General features: G+C 42.3%; 1 protein-coding gene across 1 annotated transcript in view; it reads right to left on the reverse strand.

Moving 5' to 3' along the window:
• Positions 1-15,831, reverse strand: part of PAK5 (p21 (RAC1) activated kinase 5) — a 40,161-nt gene that overhangs the window by 18,260 nt on the left and 6,070 nt on the right. Inside the window, exon 2 of the mRNA XM_026052919.1 lies at positions 1,313-2,110. Within this exon, the coding sequence (XP_025908704.1) occupies positions 1,313-2,110 (798 nt within the window). The remainder of the gene's footprint in view (positions 1-1,312; positions 2,111-15,831) is intronic.

Here is a 15,831-nt window from a genome sequence, read left to right on the forward strand (position 1 = left end):
GAAAACACTGCACCCCAGAAGGAGTAAAATAGCTGAAACCAAAACAAGACATTCACACGACTCTGGCATGTGGATATCACACATTTGGGCAACTTCTTCCAGTTCTGCAGCAGGACAGCACCAGGCTCCCAATGCACCGAGCCCTGCCTACCCAGAGTAATAAAATGTGCTGTTCACATCATTATTAAACAGCAGAATAGCTCTCTCCACTTGACAAGTTGCCTACTTCAAAACAGTGGGTAAGTCAAGACAACCCAGGTACATTTCAGCCCTAGTAAAAATGAGCTCTAATCTCGGTGCCGGCACCGGGCAGGAGCAGCCTGTGCTGCTGTTACCAGGGGAACTCAGCAATGTTCAGTGTAATTTAGSAAAAACAGCGCTCGCAGAATACGATACGTGTAAGCAGGTCATCACTATAGCTATGTGAGCTATAGATATGTAAGAAAAGAGTTCTCCCCTTGGCTGAACAAAATGGCAAGCTGTTAGGATTAGGATACGCTGGCTTCCCAAGGGCTGGATAGCTTGTATGAGTAATATCCCTCATGCGAGTTAGAAAAATCAGAGCAGGCCAAAATTTCTGCAGATGCTGCTTATAGATATCATGAGAGAAACACTTTTTTACCGTTTTGACCTTTTTTTTAACTATATAAAAAATGTCTTGGGTGAGATAAACTTCTTTGATTTTTAGGTGTGAAAAAAAAGGGAGAGAGAAGGGTAAATACTTATTCTCATCAGTGGCAAAGGGTTAATAAAACTTGTAATAAAAATTCAGCTTTAAAAAGCAGACATGTCAGCCTTGAGGCTAGCCAGCCTTTCCGCCTTAGTTATATGACTTGATATATGTTGAATTAACTACAGAAGGCTCTTCTACCTAACAGATGCACTGAATTTGTGACTGTGTGTCCGCAGCAGAACGGGAACACTCTTCTAAGTAACAGAGAGATACGGATAATATAAATTCAAATACAGAAGAACCTAGTGTTGAAACGAGGCAAACTTCTCGGCTGCTACCAAGATCTACACTGGCATTTCTAGCATTATGGAAAGTTTTGTAGAGCCTGGGTTATCTGGAAATCCCAAGGAAAATCAGTGGAATGTAGGCATTTAAAGATCTGCCTCTAAATAAACACCCTAAACCCTCCAGTTCCCAATTTCAGACATACAACCAAAACCAGATACATTTTCACACCCGTGAAGACACGGACTTGTCGCTCCCAGCGCGGTCCCATTGACTGAGATGCCCTCTGCCCTCCGGCTTTGCCCGACTCGGTCCCTGTCCTGGCAGGGCCACCATCRGGGGCATTAACGTTACCTTCGAGATGCCTGCGGCCGTCTCGGACAAGCGAGGGTAGGTGTAGGAGCTGTACGAGTGCCCCTGCTGGCTTGCTTTAAAAGCACTCGCTCCGTAGGGCATGGCTGGCTCCTGCAGGCCGGAGCCCGACCGCGACCTCTGCCTCATGGCGGGCTGCGGACTTGCCGCGTTCACGTACGACGACTTTGGCCTTTTCTCGTAATCATCCTTGCCCGACCCGTTACCCCAGTCACTGTCACCGTACTCCAGTCTGTCCTTGGAGTACTCGCTTTGCACTGACGTTCGGGAGGGAGCGTAAGGAAAGGGATCTCCATAGTCCAGGGAGGATCCGCTAGGAATCCTCTGATACTCCAGCTTTAGCCCACCGTATTCGAGCGGTTTGGTGTTTGCTTCCACGTGCGAATGATAATCTGGAAGGAACCTAGAGATGTCTGATTTCAGGGGCTTAACTTCCGAGTAATAGAGGTCCCTGGAAGCCATTTTCATCATGTGCCCGTTTTGCTTGGCGGCATAGCTACCTTTGTAGTATCTGTCCAGCTCTTCCCCATAAAGACTCTTGTCTCTGTATTTTTCCACGACATAGTCTGTAGTAGTATCTGACTCGCTGGAGTACTGAGAATAGGTGATATAACCATTCTCTTCTTGGTGCCTTGGCACGTGGTTTGAGTTTTCTTGGTGGTGGGCRGGAGGACTCTCCTTCCGTAGGGAATTGGATCGTGTCACTGAAATATTGTCAAATTCTTCTAGCAGGCCATTGATTGAAGTATCCTTTCGTGGTTTATTTCCTCTAACAATAGTCTGAGAATAAGAAAAAAATTGTTTTGATTAAATTTGATTGTTCGATTTCATTTAATATCTGACCAATAAAACCACTGAAAGCACTATAATTCACCTAGAAACACATGTAGTGGGGTATTACATTTCCTCAGTCATGTACCTAACAAAAATTTACTGCCAGAAAAAAAGAAAATCTCAAGAAATACTTACAGAATGGCAAGCTGAAATAAAGAAACAAGCATGGGTTAAATTTTATGTACACCGTAAACTCAGCTTTGGCATGCACCTTCAAAGCACTTTCAAAAAGTCTGATTAAAGATGTGGGAGTTCAGCAGTCAAAAACGGAGGCATCTAAAATCACTGGTTGTTTTTTAAAGACTTGGTATGATTAAATTTGCTATTATTCACTTGTCTACACCAAGTGAAGCCGGGAGGCTGCATCTGCTTTACAGAGTATGGATAAGCTAAAAGAAAAGCAGTTTTGGAAAGCAGCATATAGATTATCAGATGCTTTTTTTTGTTGTTTGCTTGTTTGTTTTTGCAAAACTGTATGTTCACAAGTAATAGAACTACCATCAAGAATTGYTTCTTAGTTCATTTAAGACTACAGACAGCTGGGGGAGAGGGGAAGAGTAATACCTGCCAGCCTCTCTTTCCTGCTATATCCAGCAGCCCATCCCACATAACCACGGCTTTGGGACACCCACATCACCCGTGCTAGGTGGTGGCAGCTGTGGGGCCCTACTTGTATCCTAATACTGTAAATTCATCAAATCCTTCGCACTCCTCAGATGCCACAGCTCTAGAAGCACAAGGGCTTAGGAGTGCAAAAAAAYAAGAGCTCCTTCACCACTACCTTAGACCTACTCATTTCTGTCCAAAACTGGTCCTCCTGGGCAGGATATGGAGTGAGCAATGCTCAATTTCTGCTCTCGTTCACAGAAGATTGACTTTTTTAGCTAGTATCATCTAAAGATTGTAACATGTGATTACATCCATTTTTCAGCAGTTGACTTCTACCGAGTGCTGCTTCGTGCTTATAAACACCCTGTAAGAATAAGATGTACAGATTAAGGGCTAGGGCCATAAATCAGCACGGCTCGAGTGAAACACATTTGCTTTGCTGATTCACTGCAGCGAAGTATCTGAGGTTATAATTTTGCTTGCCTCATTTTTAAGGCAGATTCAGGCACTTTGGGGCCGCTTGGTGCCTGCAGCTGAGCTCCATGCACCTCCAGAGCTGGTGGCAGTGGCCCATGTGAGCACATGGTGGGCCCGGGTCACTGCTGGGTGCCSATCAGTGGCTGCAGTGAGCACTGGCCAACAAGTACAAAAAAATCACCATGARAATGACTAAGCACTACAGCAGGTTGCTGCAGCCCTGAGGTTTTGAAGACCTGAGGGGACCTCCTTCCCGCAAAGCCTTCGCGGGACCTGGGATATTGTGTCCAGCACAAGAAGGGAGCTGAGGAGCACCCATCTGCAGAAAACTTAAAAGATAGGGGTTAAAATTTTCAGTGGCCCCTGTGTCAGAGAGGAATATAAACCTCATTGATGTTTGAGGATACACAGGCTCCTAGATGGCATAGGGACTTCCAAATAGGGGCCTTTTCCAAGTGCTTCAACTAGCCAGTGCACAGAGATGGGGCTGTAATGTACAAAGAAGATAACGTTTCGCAGCCAGCCCAGAGCTCTGCACAACAGGATGCTCTGCCTCTGCTTCTCAAGGAGAACCTGTTAGGAAGCAGCAAGCAGGGGACACGGCTCCATATTTACCCCCTACCAGCCTGTGCCCATCTCTAGGCAGCCCAAGGAGGCTCAGGAGCAAGCACGCTCCCTTTGCATTCAAGGGGCTGCAGAAGGAAGAAGGTATCGCTCAGCTTGAAAGCAGCAGGACCTGCCTTTATTTTTGATCTGTCGAGTCTGTGCACAAAACAGTTATCCTGTAGAGCTGGCAAATACAGTACAGGAAGGACAAAATAAGACACTCCATAAGTCAGTCATGCTGAGACTGTGGAATAGCCATTTCCACACTGGGAACACCATGGGCATTCGGAAAAGTGTCTCAGGAACCAAACAACATCGACGTGATGACTGCTTTAATCAGGTCACCACTCCAAAGGTGCTCCTCCAGGAACGTAATGCAAAAAGAGACGTCGTAACTTTACCCAACTTGGCCAGGTATCCTGCAAACAGATGGGCAGGCAGGCAGGGGAACACACATTCCAGGCATCAGCACCTTGTGGCTGCTCAAATCCCTGCTAAAAAGCAAGTTGGGATAAAAACTTGGTCAACATAATGGCTATATGGCATTTCATCACTAAGATTTTTTTTTTATAGTCTTATTCTGAAGCTTTCAAAAAGTATGGGTTTCAYGGAAGCTTCATGCAAATTATGGGCCTTTAGTTCTAGTAAGAGTTGGGATTCCCCTGTGTGGCTCYGTGGGGCAATCCTGGTGTCCAGACAGGGATGGTGCAGCCGTGCACTGCTGGACAAGGCTTTCATCATGTCCAGCAAGGCAACCTGGCTCTTCCTGATGAAAACCTGGGACAAGACTGACAACTTTGGATCAACAAAGAWGCACAACAAAGAAGCACATGTGAAAATGCACACAAAGGCTGAAAATCACAATTTAGGAAGCAGTCTTTGCAAAAAGGTGCCCCGGCTTCAGCAGTCAGTAGGTCTGAGAAAGGATTTCCAGCAGAGGCAGGAGATGAGTATAAACAGTCCTCCAAAAAGGGCCTATTGCATGACTCAGAAATACTCCCATATTGGTGCGAAATCCTGAAGCCACTCTCATTTTTTCGTCAGGAGCCTTGACAAAGAAAAGCCTGTTTTGGCTTCCGTGGTGGCTGCCTTTCTTCCTCATTCCACTTCAGCTGCTGTTTTGCTGAATCTCCACAAAATTAACAGCAATGTACTTCTCCATTATTCAGAGAGACAGCTCAGTAACGCCAGGCTCAAAGCAGAGCAATCCTGACCTCCCATTGATCCTCGTGCTGATTTATGTCCATAATTACCTGCCTGGTTTGCTGTTTTGAAGCTGGAGACACCGAAACAATAGGACAAGGGAAAAAATAAAAAAAAAGAGGTAGCAAATAGATCACTCCTTTTGACTTTGAAGTCATTCAGGAGGATGAGAGGAATTGGTTGCGTTAAGCTACAGCCTCTCTTTGGCAGGAGGACTGTGTGATCATTCATATTTAATTATCACATAATAAACCAGCACATTCGACAATGAAATGCTTATAATTGAATACAAGATTGAAATACCCAACCGCCATCCCACTTCCCCTGTGCAAAGGCATGCCAGAGAGTAAAATGCCAATTTAATCATCTCTCTGGGGCCATCCTTCACAAAGAAGTTTCCTGAAGTAATCGGCATTGTGCAGGCACAAAAGGGTCTCGGAGCAGGAGGGAACCGGGGGGATCGTGGCAGCTCGTAGAAAAGAGCAGAAAAGAGCAGTTGTCCCTCCTCTCCTTCCAACGGATCTTCTGCTGAAGCAGCTATTGGAAACGGAGACGCAGAGGGGCTAGAAGAAGCGCACGCAGGTATCTGAAGGGAACGTGCACAGGCTCTGCTGCAAGGCTTGGACATCAATCAAGTCCCTCAAGGGAACCAGAACACACAAATAGAAGGCATTTCAGAAACACAAACATAAATGTGTTTATGTGTTAGGGAATTCATCAATAACAACAACAACAAACAGTTTAAGATTTTTTTGCAGGGAGGCACCTGCTTGGGAGAGACCATTTTGATGATGTGGATTAAAAAAGAAAAGGGTTCTATTTTTCTTTCCCACAAACAGGAAATTGTCATGTAGGAAATCTCAGTTTTCTAAAAGGAGCCTCTGCCATTGAAAAACCAATCAAATGAAGCATTCTTGATTAGCTTTGTGCCTGCAGTGCCTTCTTACCCAGAYTGAGGAAATTAAGGAGAATTAAGACTTTAAAAGCCCTTGAACCTCAATTTCTTTCATTCATAAGCCCAGAATTTGTTTAGGAGAAGGCTGCTTGGGACTGTCTTAACAACTGAAGTTATTTAATTATTTAATTCCAGGGCCTAATTACAAGCCCTGGCACTACTTAATCTTTAAAAGCAAAGGCAAGATAAAACTTACCTATCCCACAAGCTTGCTGCAAGTCTAAATTAAAATATTACGAGTATCTGTCCAAAATCTGCAACCACGTAAGTGAAGCACGGCCTCTACTGACATCAAAGACATGTCACTGAAATTACTACCATAAATCAGCATGCAAAAATAATTTGGTGCAAAAAGAATAAAGAAATTATGATTTCAAGATAGCAAATGCTTTCCACAAGACTGTCAGTGCTTTTTTTGTTTGTTTTGCTTTTAAATATAGCACTTCTCTTAAATGGAAAGAAATACATCTTAGAGAGATTTATCTATGGCTAAATCACACAGCCTAGTAGAGCATATTTGAAGCAACAGCATTTTTTTAAAGGAAATATCTAGCTTCATTCTTATGAAGCAGTAGATAATTTAGAAAAAAATTACGAGTGACCCAGTGAAATACTATATATTCCTCAACATTTTGCTATCTGAAGAGAACTTAGAATGTTTATACACAAGCCTAAAGTACTCTGCCTCCCTTATGGGCAGAGTATTAATTCAGCACAATTTTAGCCTAAAAAACAGATGAAAATCCCAAAGCTGGTATTATTCTATAAGAACAATAAAAGCAGTTACTCTGTAAGAATGCCCACAGTGTATTGGAAATCAAAAAAAAAATAAACCAAAGCAGAAGTTTCTACAGAAAAAAAAACATGTTGGAACATGCTAATTTGTCCCTAGAAAAAATAATGGGAACAAGCAGACTCCATCAGAAGTGATGCAAACACAGTTTTACCAGTACTTAGAGAGTAACTAGAGACTGATATTCACAATCTTCAGCCTATATGCTTTATAAACTAAAAAATGCAACTCCTATTTCCATATAAAGAGGGAAGATTATTTTCCCTCATCTGTATTTATGTAGAAATTWCCTTTTTTTCTACCACCCATTGGTTCATACACTTACAAGCTAAAATAATTTCTGGTGTTGCTACAGATAAAACGGACAGATAGCAGAAAAATAAAGCCTGATTCCCTCAGGTTGACCAGCTAACATTTATAAAGGCTTTGTTTCTGTCTGCCGAGATCATCTGATGGAAACTTGTACAATAACCAGGCATGCATGAACAACAAAGATCAAAACCTACAGTACGTACAACTCCGTTTAACRAGGCTCCACGAGGGATTCGTTACAGTCGATAGCCAATGTTTATTAAAGCACATTTTTCAGCGCAAAACATTGAGCAATTTAGGGCAGATCAATATTACAATAGATTAAGGAGTGCCAGGGAATTTTATGCTGCCGCTACTGTCATACATTAAAATCAATGGAAACCAATCTATATGAATTAAAGCGCGGTACTCTGAAGCTGCAGCTTTCATTTCATTTSCAGTGCTTTGTGAACAGGTTTGGCGTCCGTTCTGGGTCCCCGTGACAGCAGACATATTTCATGGCGTTTCTTTAGTGGTCTGTCCTGCAGTGATAAGCTATAATGGATCTGTCTGTAAGAACAGCTGTCTTGCCTTGTTTCCAAAAGGAGATGAAAAACAGCTTCTGCTCTCAAATGCTGTATTAACCTTGACAATAATGAAGTGGGTAATTAACTGTTTTGCCCTAATATGACCTTGCGTTTATTGTCTTTAAAGCTACTATGCTTTATGCACTCGTTAAGAATATATCATCTTTTGTCCTTCTAGAACTCTGTTTTCAGAGGTCTGCATGGATTTAAAATATGTGGCGTGCGGAGCAAACAAATGTCCTTTTAGGAAATGACATCTTATAAACAGCCAATCTAAATTCCGGTTTTGTTTCCAGCTAGCTCATCCCCTCGCTTTTACTATACATAAAACAAAAGCCCAATCTACGAATATCTGAAAATCACATTTTTGTAAGAAAAGGGACACAGAGCAAAGCCATTAAAAATAATGTCAGCATGAACAATGGACCAGGCACGTGAAGTACTGGAAACCACGTTGGTGATATCGCACATTACTCCCCACTGTGAGCCTATTTGTACCTTGGAGGAAGAAATTATCCTTGTTATTAGCTCAGAGAGCAAGCCCCAGCTCTTCTTGGACTTAACAGAGTTTTACGCTGTCAGCTCCAGGTATAAGAGCTGTTGGGGCCCACGTTTGGTTGCTTGTCCTAGGCAGGAGAGGCTGATTTTTATGGTGTCTGCTCACAGAGAATTAGGCTCTAAAGACAAGCTCCCTTTAAGGGACAAGCTTCATTTATCCACATTTCCAAGGTAAGGAACCCAACTTATCTCCCACATCTTCAGCCTGGTGGTCACCCATTCCTTACCCTTCCACCTAGCAGCATGTGGACCTCACACCTCATCAGCAGCCACTTCATAGACTCTCCCTTTGGCCATCAACGCTTTAGCCACCAGGACAAGGTCCAGCCTTTCAAACTTCTCGCACATAGCTTTGTCCAGCTGGTTTTCCATCAGGAAATACAAGTCCCCCTGACTCCCCTGTACCTGTTGGTCCCCTCCAAGTCCCCCTTGGTCCACTCGGATGAATTATCCACGTGAAAAGTGATGCATCTGATCAGCTGGCTCCCATCCTAGGAGCAGATACAGCTAGATGGATGGATGTGCAGGCACCAGAGAACTGCACTAACTGAACGCCTCATTTTCCAATGGCAATAAAAATCATTAAACTATATGTGAAGTTTAGTGAGCTTGTGACATACAGTATTATCCTGGGAACATGCGTTTTGCCACAGAAACCAATCAGATCTATGTCTAGAAGGTGTGCTGGCAGGGAAGAAGCAAGATTTATCCCTCTGCACAGTCTGGTAGTGTCCTGCTGGACCTATTCAGATTTTGATCTACAGCCTGTCTATAAAATGGCTATTACTCAGAGTTAGTCACAAGGAATATACAATGAGTAGGAATGTATATGAGAACATTTCTTCCTAAATTTAAAGTTTGGCTTATACCTGGAAAGGCCCAGAGTCAGTATCTTTTCTGTTTTTAAAGATTTCATCCCAATGATATATATTCTCATTCTCTGCACAAAATATATATATATATATATATATATATTCCTTTTGGTAGCTAATAAATTGCCCTTGTGGCAAGGAGTTCTGGAGATTACACATATATTGGATGCAAATAAAAAAAATGATTTAATCTTCCCACTGCTTCTGCATTTGCTGTCTTTAATCTTTTGACAACTGGTCCATGTCTCCCTATTCCTTTTAGTGTCTTCTTATTATGAATTTGTCTAATCCTTTTTTGATTGTTAAATGTCACAACCTCCTTTGGCAACTGGATCCACCATTCAACTTCATGCCCAGTATAAYAGTATCTCATTTGCCTTGGTCCCATTTGCTTCCAAATATCATCACACCTCTGTCCTCTCCRAATAGAAGAGTCTCAAACTTTTCTACTTGCTTCTTTAAGTCCCATAGTGTGTCAGGCTACATCTTTAGGCACCAAGATGCCTTCAAATAGGCTAGTCCTTAGAGCTGAAGCCAATGGATCTCACAACATTTTGCCATCCTTTGCAATCTGCTGTTGGCACCACCCTACCTGCTAATCCTACCTCACCTATAAGGAAAGGCAGAGGAACCCAGAAAATCTTATCTCAATAAGAGATATCCTCCCTTTGAGGAAAAGCAGATACTAGAGACAGTCTTCTGTTCAAGAGACTTCCTCCTACGCATCCATAAACTTTGCAAAGACAAATATTTCTCCTTTGCTCTGCAAAGGGTAGATCACAAATAGCAAGAACGAGCCCAGGCTGAACTGTGCAGTACGATTTGCTGGGACTCCTCGAAAAGGGGGCTGAGCTGGCTGGGGACAAATCACAGGGGCATCAACAAGGGTGACRTTTTAATTACTGAAAAAACTGATAATGTAGAAAAGAAATTCATTCAGACTGAAAAATATGCATTAGTTGATAAATCAAAATAAATGTATATTTAAACATTAGAGACAAGAACACTATCCTTAACAGCAATGTTACTGCCAGCCGCTTAAAAATCTTAAGAAGTAAAATGATGGAAAACTATAAAAKAAGACTAGCCAAAACCGTACTGTGTAATTTGCCAACCTTCCCCGAAGTTTTAAAAGTCAGTTGCCATAACAACAAGAGCAACACTTCGTTACAATCACAGTCACTGGGAGTTCTTTCGACATTTAAAAAAAAAAGTAACTTTAACAAAACATTTTAAAATTCCACTCAAATATTTACCTTCTAGTAACTTTTCCTTCTTTCTGATTTAAAATATATAAACAKGGTCATTATATATAATTTTAAATGTTATTAGAAAACTATGAAATGTCAAAAATAATTATTCTGGCTCTACTTATAATACATCAAGTATATGTGATTTGTATATGTATATACATATATATACACACAGGTGTCTTAGACACACAACAAATGAGAGTGAAATATGATTTAATAGTTTTGCCACAAGAACAAATGAGGGTAAGGATTATCGATGAGTTACATAACCACTCCACATGGAGAAAAACAGGGAGTCTCAAAAACTCAGAACTTCAATTTCACAGGACTTCTGACACATCTGAATTCTCTTTTATTCCAAGATGGAATGAGAGAGCAAAATGTCCCACAAGATGAAACTCCTCAAAAAGATTAAGTGTAGGAAGCTCAAGTGCCCTCTCGATAACACTGCATTTTTGTAAGACTAATGTAATTCATTTCATTAGTATTAAGAGCAGAATGGCTAAGTCAAAAAGCCATATGAAATCATTTCACAGAGTGTAGCTTTCTGGCCATGTTTTGCATAAAATTTGACCATCAATGTAAAGATTTCATATTTGGTCAAACCAGGATTTTTTGAAAAAAAAAAATCATTTGGTTCCTCATCTCTGCTAAAGAAAATTAAAGAGAACCTGGGCATCTAGTTTCTCCACCTCTTCAGTATTCCAAAAAGCCTGGTATTTCCATGCTAAGGAAATATCCCTTTGGTTTTCTTCCCAAGGAAGACGTAAAGTGATTTCAAAAGGATTTATTGCGAATGTGGTCCTATCCTTACGCTGTAAATCTCCCTACTGTTGGTGCTGCAGCTGCGATCCTACAACTCATGGAGTGATTAGAGCACCGACAGTGTCCCCCAYAGTGCCACGCAGAGGCACCTAACAGTCTCTCAGCCACGTGGAATTCATAAGTAGTTAAAACCCCAAACTTCAAACACTCATTTTCTCAAGAAACTTTCTGGTCTCCAGAAAATGGGAGAGGATTCCAAGAAACACAACTGTGCTTTTCAGTCTTGTAAGACTAAGACAGAAGCAGACTCAAACTCATGACATGCCATTGTTTCAAATCAAATTCTGCCCTTTTTGCATCATCAGCAGCTGTAAAATCCCCACAGGAGACACGCATGCCTGCAGGGTCTCTAGCTCCATGGCATTACGTGTCATCAGTGTGTGTAGGTTTGCTCTAGGCACACTTTATTCCTTGCCATACCAACTGTTTTTAACTATTTTGGTTTGTTTTCACTTACGGGCACAGAATTTGTCAACACAGTTTCATGCCAGCACACCTTTTGCATTAGCTGGGGAAGACACTTTCAATGCTGACACTTCAAGTGCTCCTCAGACGCCTAGGAACGCTGATCCCGCAGGGCACGAGAAGCGTGACAAACCCGAGTGCATCTCCATGGGAAATCTGCAAAGAACTGTGCACAAAAGCTGCCAAGAGGTTTTTGGCTTTACTTGTAGGATTTGGATGCTGCTGGCAGTGCCTCGCTGAGGTGCTCACTTGATCCAGCAGAGTCCGCTTGACATGATCTGCAGGGAGCTGGATACAACACACGGGCCAGCAGCAGAGGCCACGGTCCCTAAGTGTGAATCATGGGGTTCACGGATGAAAGCAGCTTCTGGTCAGAGGCATCCAAAGCAAAATGTATYGCAAAATTGCACTTCAGTACAAGTGTTAACTGGCAGATATTCAACAGCGCCGACTAAGCTGTCCACTGCTTTGAACTTGGTATAAACGTTCACATAGTGGAAAATGGCACCAAACTTTGTTAGTGGCAGAATCAGACATTCAAGGACATGAATCAGGCACTTAAATCTAACTAAATCTAAAGTAATGTCTATTTAGACATTACTTCTCTATCACAACATCAGTATTTTTAAGTTTATATGCAATTGACTCTGAGTACTGGGGTGCTGACTGCTGCCCCCACAATTATAGCCCACCCTCAAAGGCTCCAAGAAAGGGACAGACTTTGAAAGAAGGATGTGCGGGGTAAAACTTCCTTCCTGGAAGGACGACATTTCCCTGGAGGAGCTTCCTACTCTGCCCTAAACACGTGCATTAACAAATGCAAGGGTGAGAGAGCATCACCCAGCTAACGATCCAGAAAAGAGGGATCTTTTCTGCTCTTCTTTTTCAGCTCTTCTTCTCAAAGGCTTTTGACTGAACCCTCTAAAATCCTTCAGTGATTTCCAGTGTGACAATATTTTATGCTATGGCAATAACTGCTTTTGTGTGACCGCTTTGGCAGCAGGGAGAGGTTTTGGTGGCAGAGGCTCCTGAGCCAGTTGCTTTAGATACTGCAGCTGTGACCATCTTCCTGGTCTTAATCACAAGGAGGATTCTCTGAGTCTACTAAGTTATAASAAGCAATTTAAGCTACGTTACTTTTTTTTTATGCAACTTTCCACAGTGCAGTAGTTTTTACAGATGGCACGTGTTTGAACACAAACTCAGCGTTTCTGTTTTACGACGTATAGAGCCCAGTCAGGGAAGCTTCCTGTGCTCCAAAAGCCATCAAACCTCAGTGTGAATTACATCCCTGCATCACAAGACATCAGGCGAGTGCAGCGAGTGGAACGGGAAGCCTGGTCCCAACCGCTGCGGAGCCTGGATGGCACAGATCCATGGGGCTCAGTTCCCAGGAGCCCAGCACGGCAGGGCTCAGGCTCCAGACCGCCGCTGCAACCACAGCCCGGGCTATTCGGGATTAAAATAGTAAAAATGGAGCAAATTCTCCAACTTCACAGAATTTCAGATTCTATATTAACAGAATGGGGTAATTTCTGGCACTGCAAATAGCATTTTTTTTCTTCCAAAGAAATACAACTTTTCATTTTCAATAACAGTTATTTTTAAATAGGAAGAATGAGCAGTAAGAATGATGTATGGAAATGGTTCTAACCATCACTGAATAACTGCCAATTGGAAATGGGGACAGTTAGCAGAAAGAGCCCCTGTGCAGAAACCTAAGCAGCTAAGTCTAACTTACAACATAGGTGAAAGGGAAGATGAGAAGAATTTCCTGAGCTGATATTTAATTTAYTCAGTCTTGTAAAAGAAAACTGCAAATCAAACACCTTAGTGGGTATCATCTCTAAGGAACCAAAGAGAACCGAAGATTTCAGAGAATTGTCTGCATTAGAGTAACTTGCAGCAATGATACATGGGACAATAAAATGATCTAATTTGCAAGAAACTGCTAAGACATTTGTAGGGTAATTGTGATTTGATTTGATTTGCTGGACCGCACCACCTCCAACTGCATCCTGTTCCCAGCAGTAGATTGGCCCTGACACTCCTAATAAATTAATCCATCTGTCTGAAAAAAAAAAGCACCACAAACTGCTGCTGCTTCCCCTTCCTAAGTCCCTTAGAGCGGCAAGGGAAGTAGAAGTGAAGGAAACGGGCTCGTCGGTGGCGCGGGATGTGAGCCATGGAGAACCCCTTCCTCCTCCTCCTCCTCCTCCTCCTTCTCCTTGGTGCTTTTGCAGGTCCCTGTGCCACGAGTGGACCGAGCAGAGACCCCGCACTCCTTCTCCTGCACTGATGCTTCTCCCAGCTGACACGAGACGGGGGACACGTTCAAGACAGTTTTCCCTGCCTGTGTGCTCCACCCCTAGTAAGAAAGCTGCTCATTTCAGTTAAATTCATAATCTCTTGCTATTCTTTTAGCCGTGCAATTCCAATAGCTAACTAAAGCCTGTGGGATATGATCTTTGCAATTAAAAAGGAAAAGTTCTCATTCTGAATATTCCTCCTTTGCTCATTTCTCTCCCTTCAAAGATCTGCACCTGACATGTCCTTTTATTTTGGATCTGTGCAGTTCATCCTGTGGAAACGACAGTTCAACAGAAAACATATTTAKAAGTCTCTACAAGCACAAAAGTAGAAATCAGCACAATCTTGAACAAATTCCATCAGTGTATCCAGGCAGGTTTCTCCTTTCCCGTGCTGCCCGCTAAGCCCCTGACATGCAGGTGGGTGAATTTCCAAAGATTCCTTGCTGCCACCTTGCGTCCAGTACTGCTGTGTAGGGATTTGCACGTACTATTTCATCTCTGGCTTCTTTTAGCTTGTACGATGCTACATGAAAGGACTAGGAGGAAGGATCTAGGGGTTTAGCACTGACAGAACGTTCCCAGAGGATCATACTTCATTTCTGGAACTCCGATACCACAATTTGTATCTTTCACATCCCAACCCATAATATATTTCTTAAGCTCTAAAGCCTGGTAGTCTGTCTCGAAAAATGAAAACCACATTTCAAGCAAGCAGGGTGCTGCCATTTAAGCCTCTAAAAGGAACACAAACAGGAAAACAGAATGAGAAAAAACTTTTTTTTGCTCCTTGCAGTATTTGTTTTATATGGTAGGAGAATTTTTCAAGCAGGCACTGCCTGTGTTTCAGTGTGCTGCTTATGAGCCCTGCAAAAAGATGCTGTTGTTTACAAACCAACTGCAATAGACCCTCACCACTGAGCAGGAGGGGTTTGAACATGAGGGCTGAACATGAGGGGTTTCTGATAAGGGACAAATAGAAAGGCCATGTGCATAATTGATTTTCTGGTTCATGAGCTGAACTGAAAAACAGGAACACGTTGTGCTCTGAATCAATCTGAAGTAATAATGTTTCTGCTTCCTTGTCCAAAGGAGGCRCTAGGAAAACAATTTCATGCCAGGTTGAATAGTTAGTTAATCAGGAACCTCACTGAAACTCAGAGCTGGGGAGAACTGGGAATACACTAGGCAGCTGAAAGCACCAATGGGGGAGTTTTTTCTCAGGAAAAAAAAATGCTGAAACAAAGCTTTTTCCATCTTCAGAAACATATTTTCTTCCACTTGAAACTATCTCCATTGAAACTGCACTTTCCATAAAATGAACCAATYGTCTGAAACTTTCTTCCTGTTCCACTGGTCAGGTACATTCTCCCTTGTGGAACTAATCTTTAGARGTACAAGCAATATTCTTCTCATGCACATCATGTAAAAAGCTGCAAYTTTCTCAAATTACACTATTCAAAATGAGACTGAAAGGCCCCACTATACAACACAGTACATAGGAGAACATATTAATCTAGTGGCATAAAATGAAACCTTGAACTGTGAATTTCTCACGTTTATTCATTCCACGGATGATTAATATTTGGACAGTGATTGACTTCCTGCAAGATCACRTGGAATTGGAGGCTTGGCTCTTCTCACAGCAAGACAATGCCTGTGTAAAACACATCCACTGACACTAGGTGGCATATTTGTATTATATCTGCACAGAGAGAAATGGGAGTGCAGAAATGAAGCCAAGTTGTACTGACATTTAAAATACGTGAAATCAAATAGCCCTCTAAACTGAAACATTATCCCTGAGTAAGAAAAAGCTTCTGTTTAACTATGTGATAGGGGACTGCCCTGGCACTATGTAGCA

Source organism: Nothoprocta perdicaria, unplaced genomic scaffold (genome assembly GCF_003342845.1).
Source record: "Nothoprocta perdicaria isolate Ctin4 unplaced genomic scaffold, notPer1 scaffold_93, whole genome shotgun sequence".
NCBI lineage: Eukaryota > Metazoa > Chordata > Aves > Tinamiformes > Tinamidae > Nothoprocta > Nothoprocta perdicaria.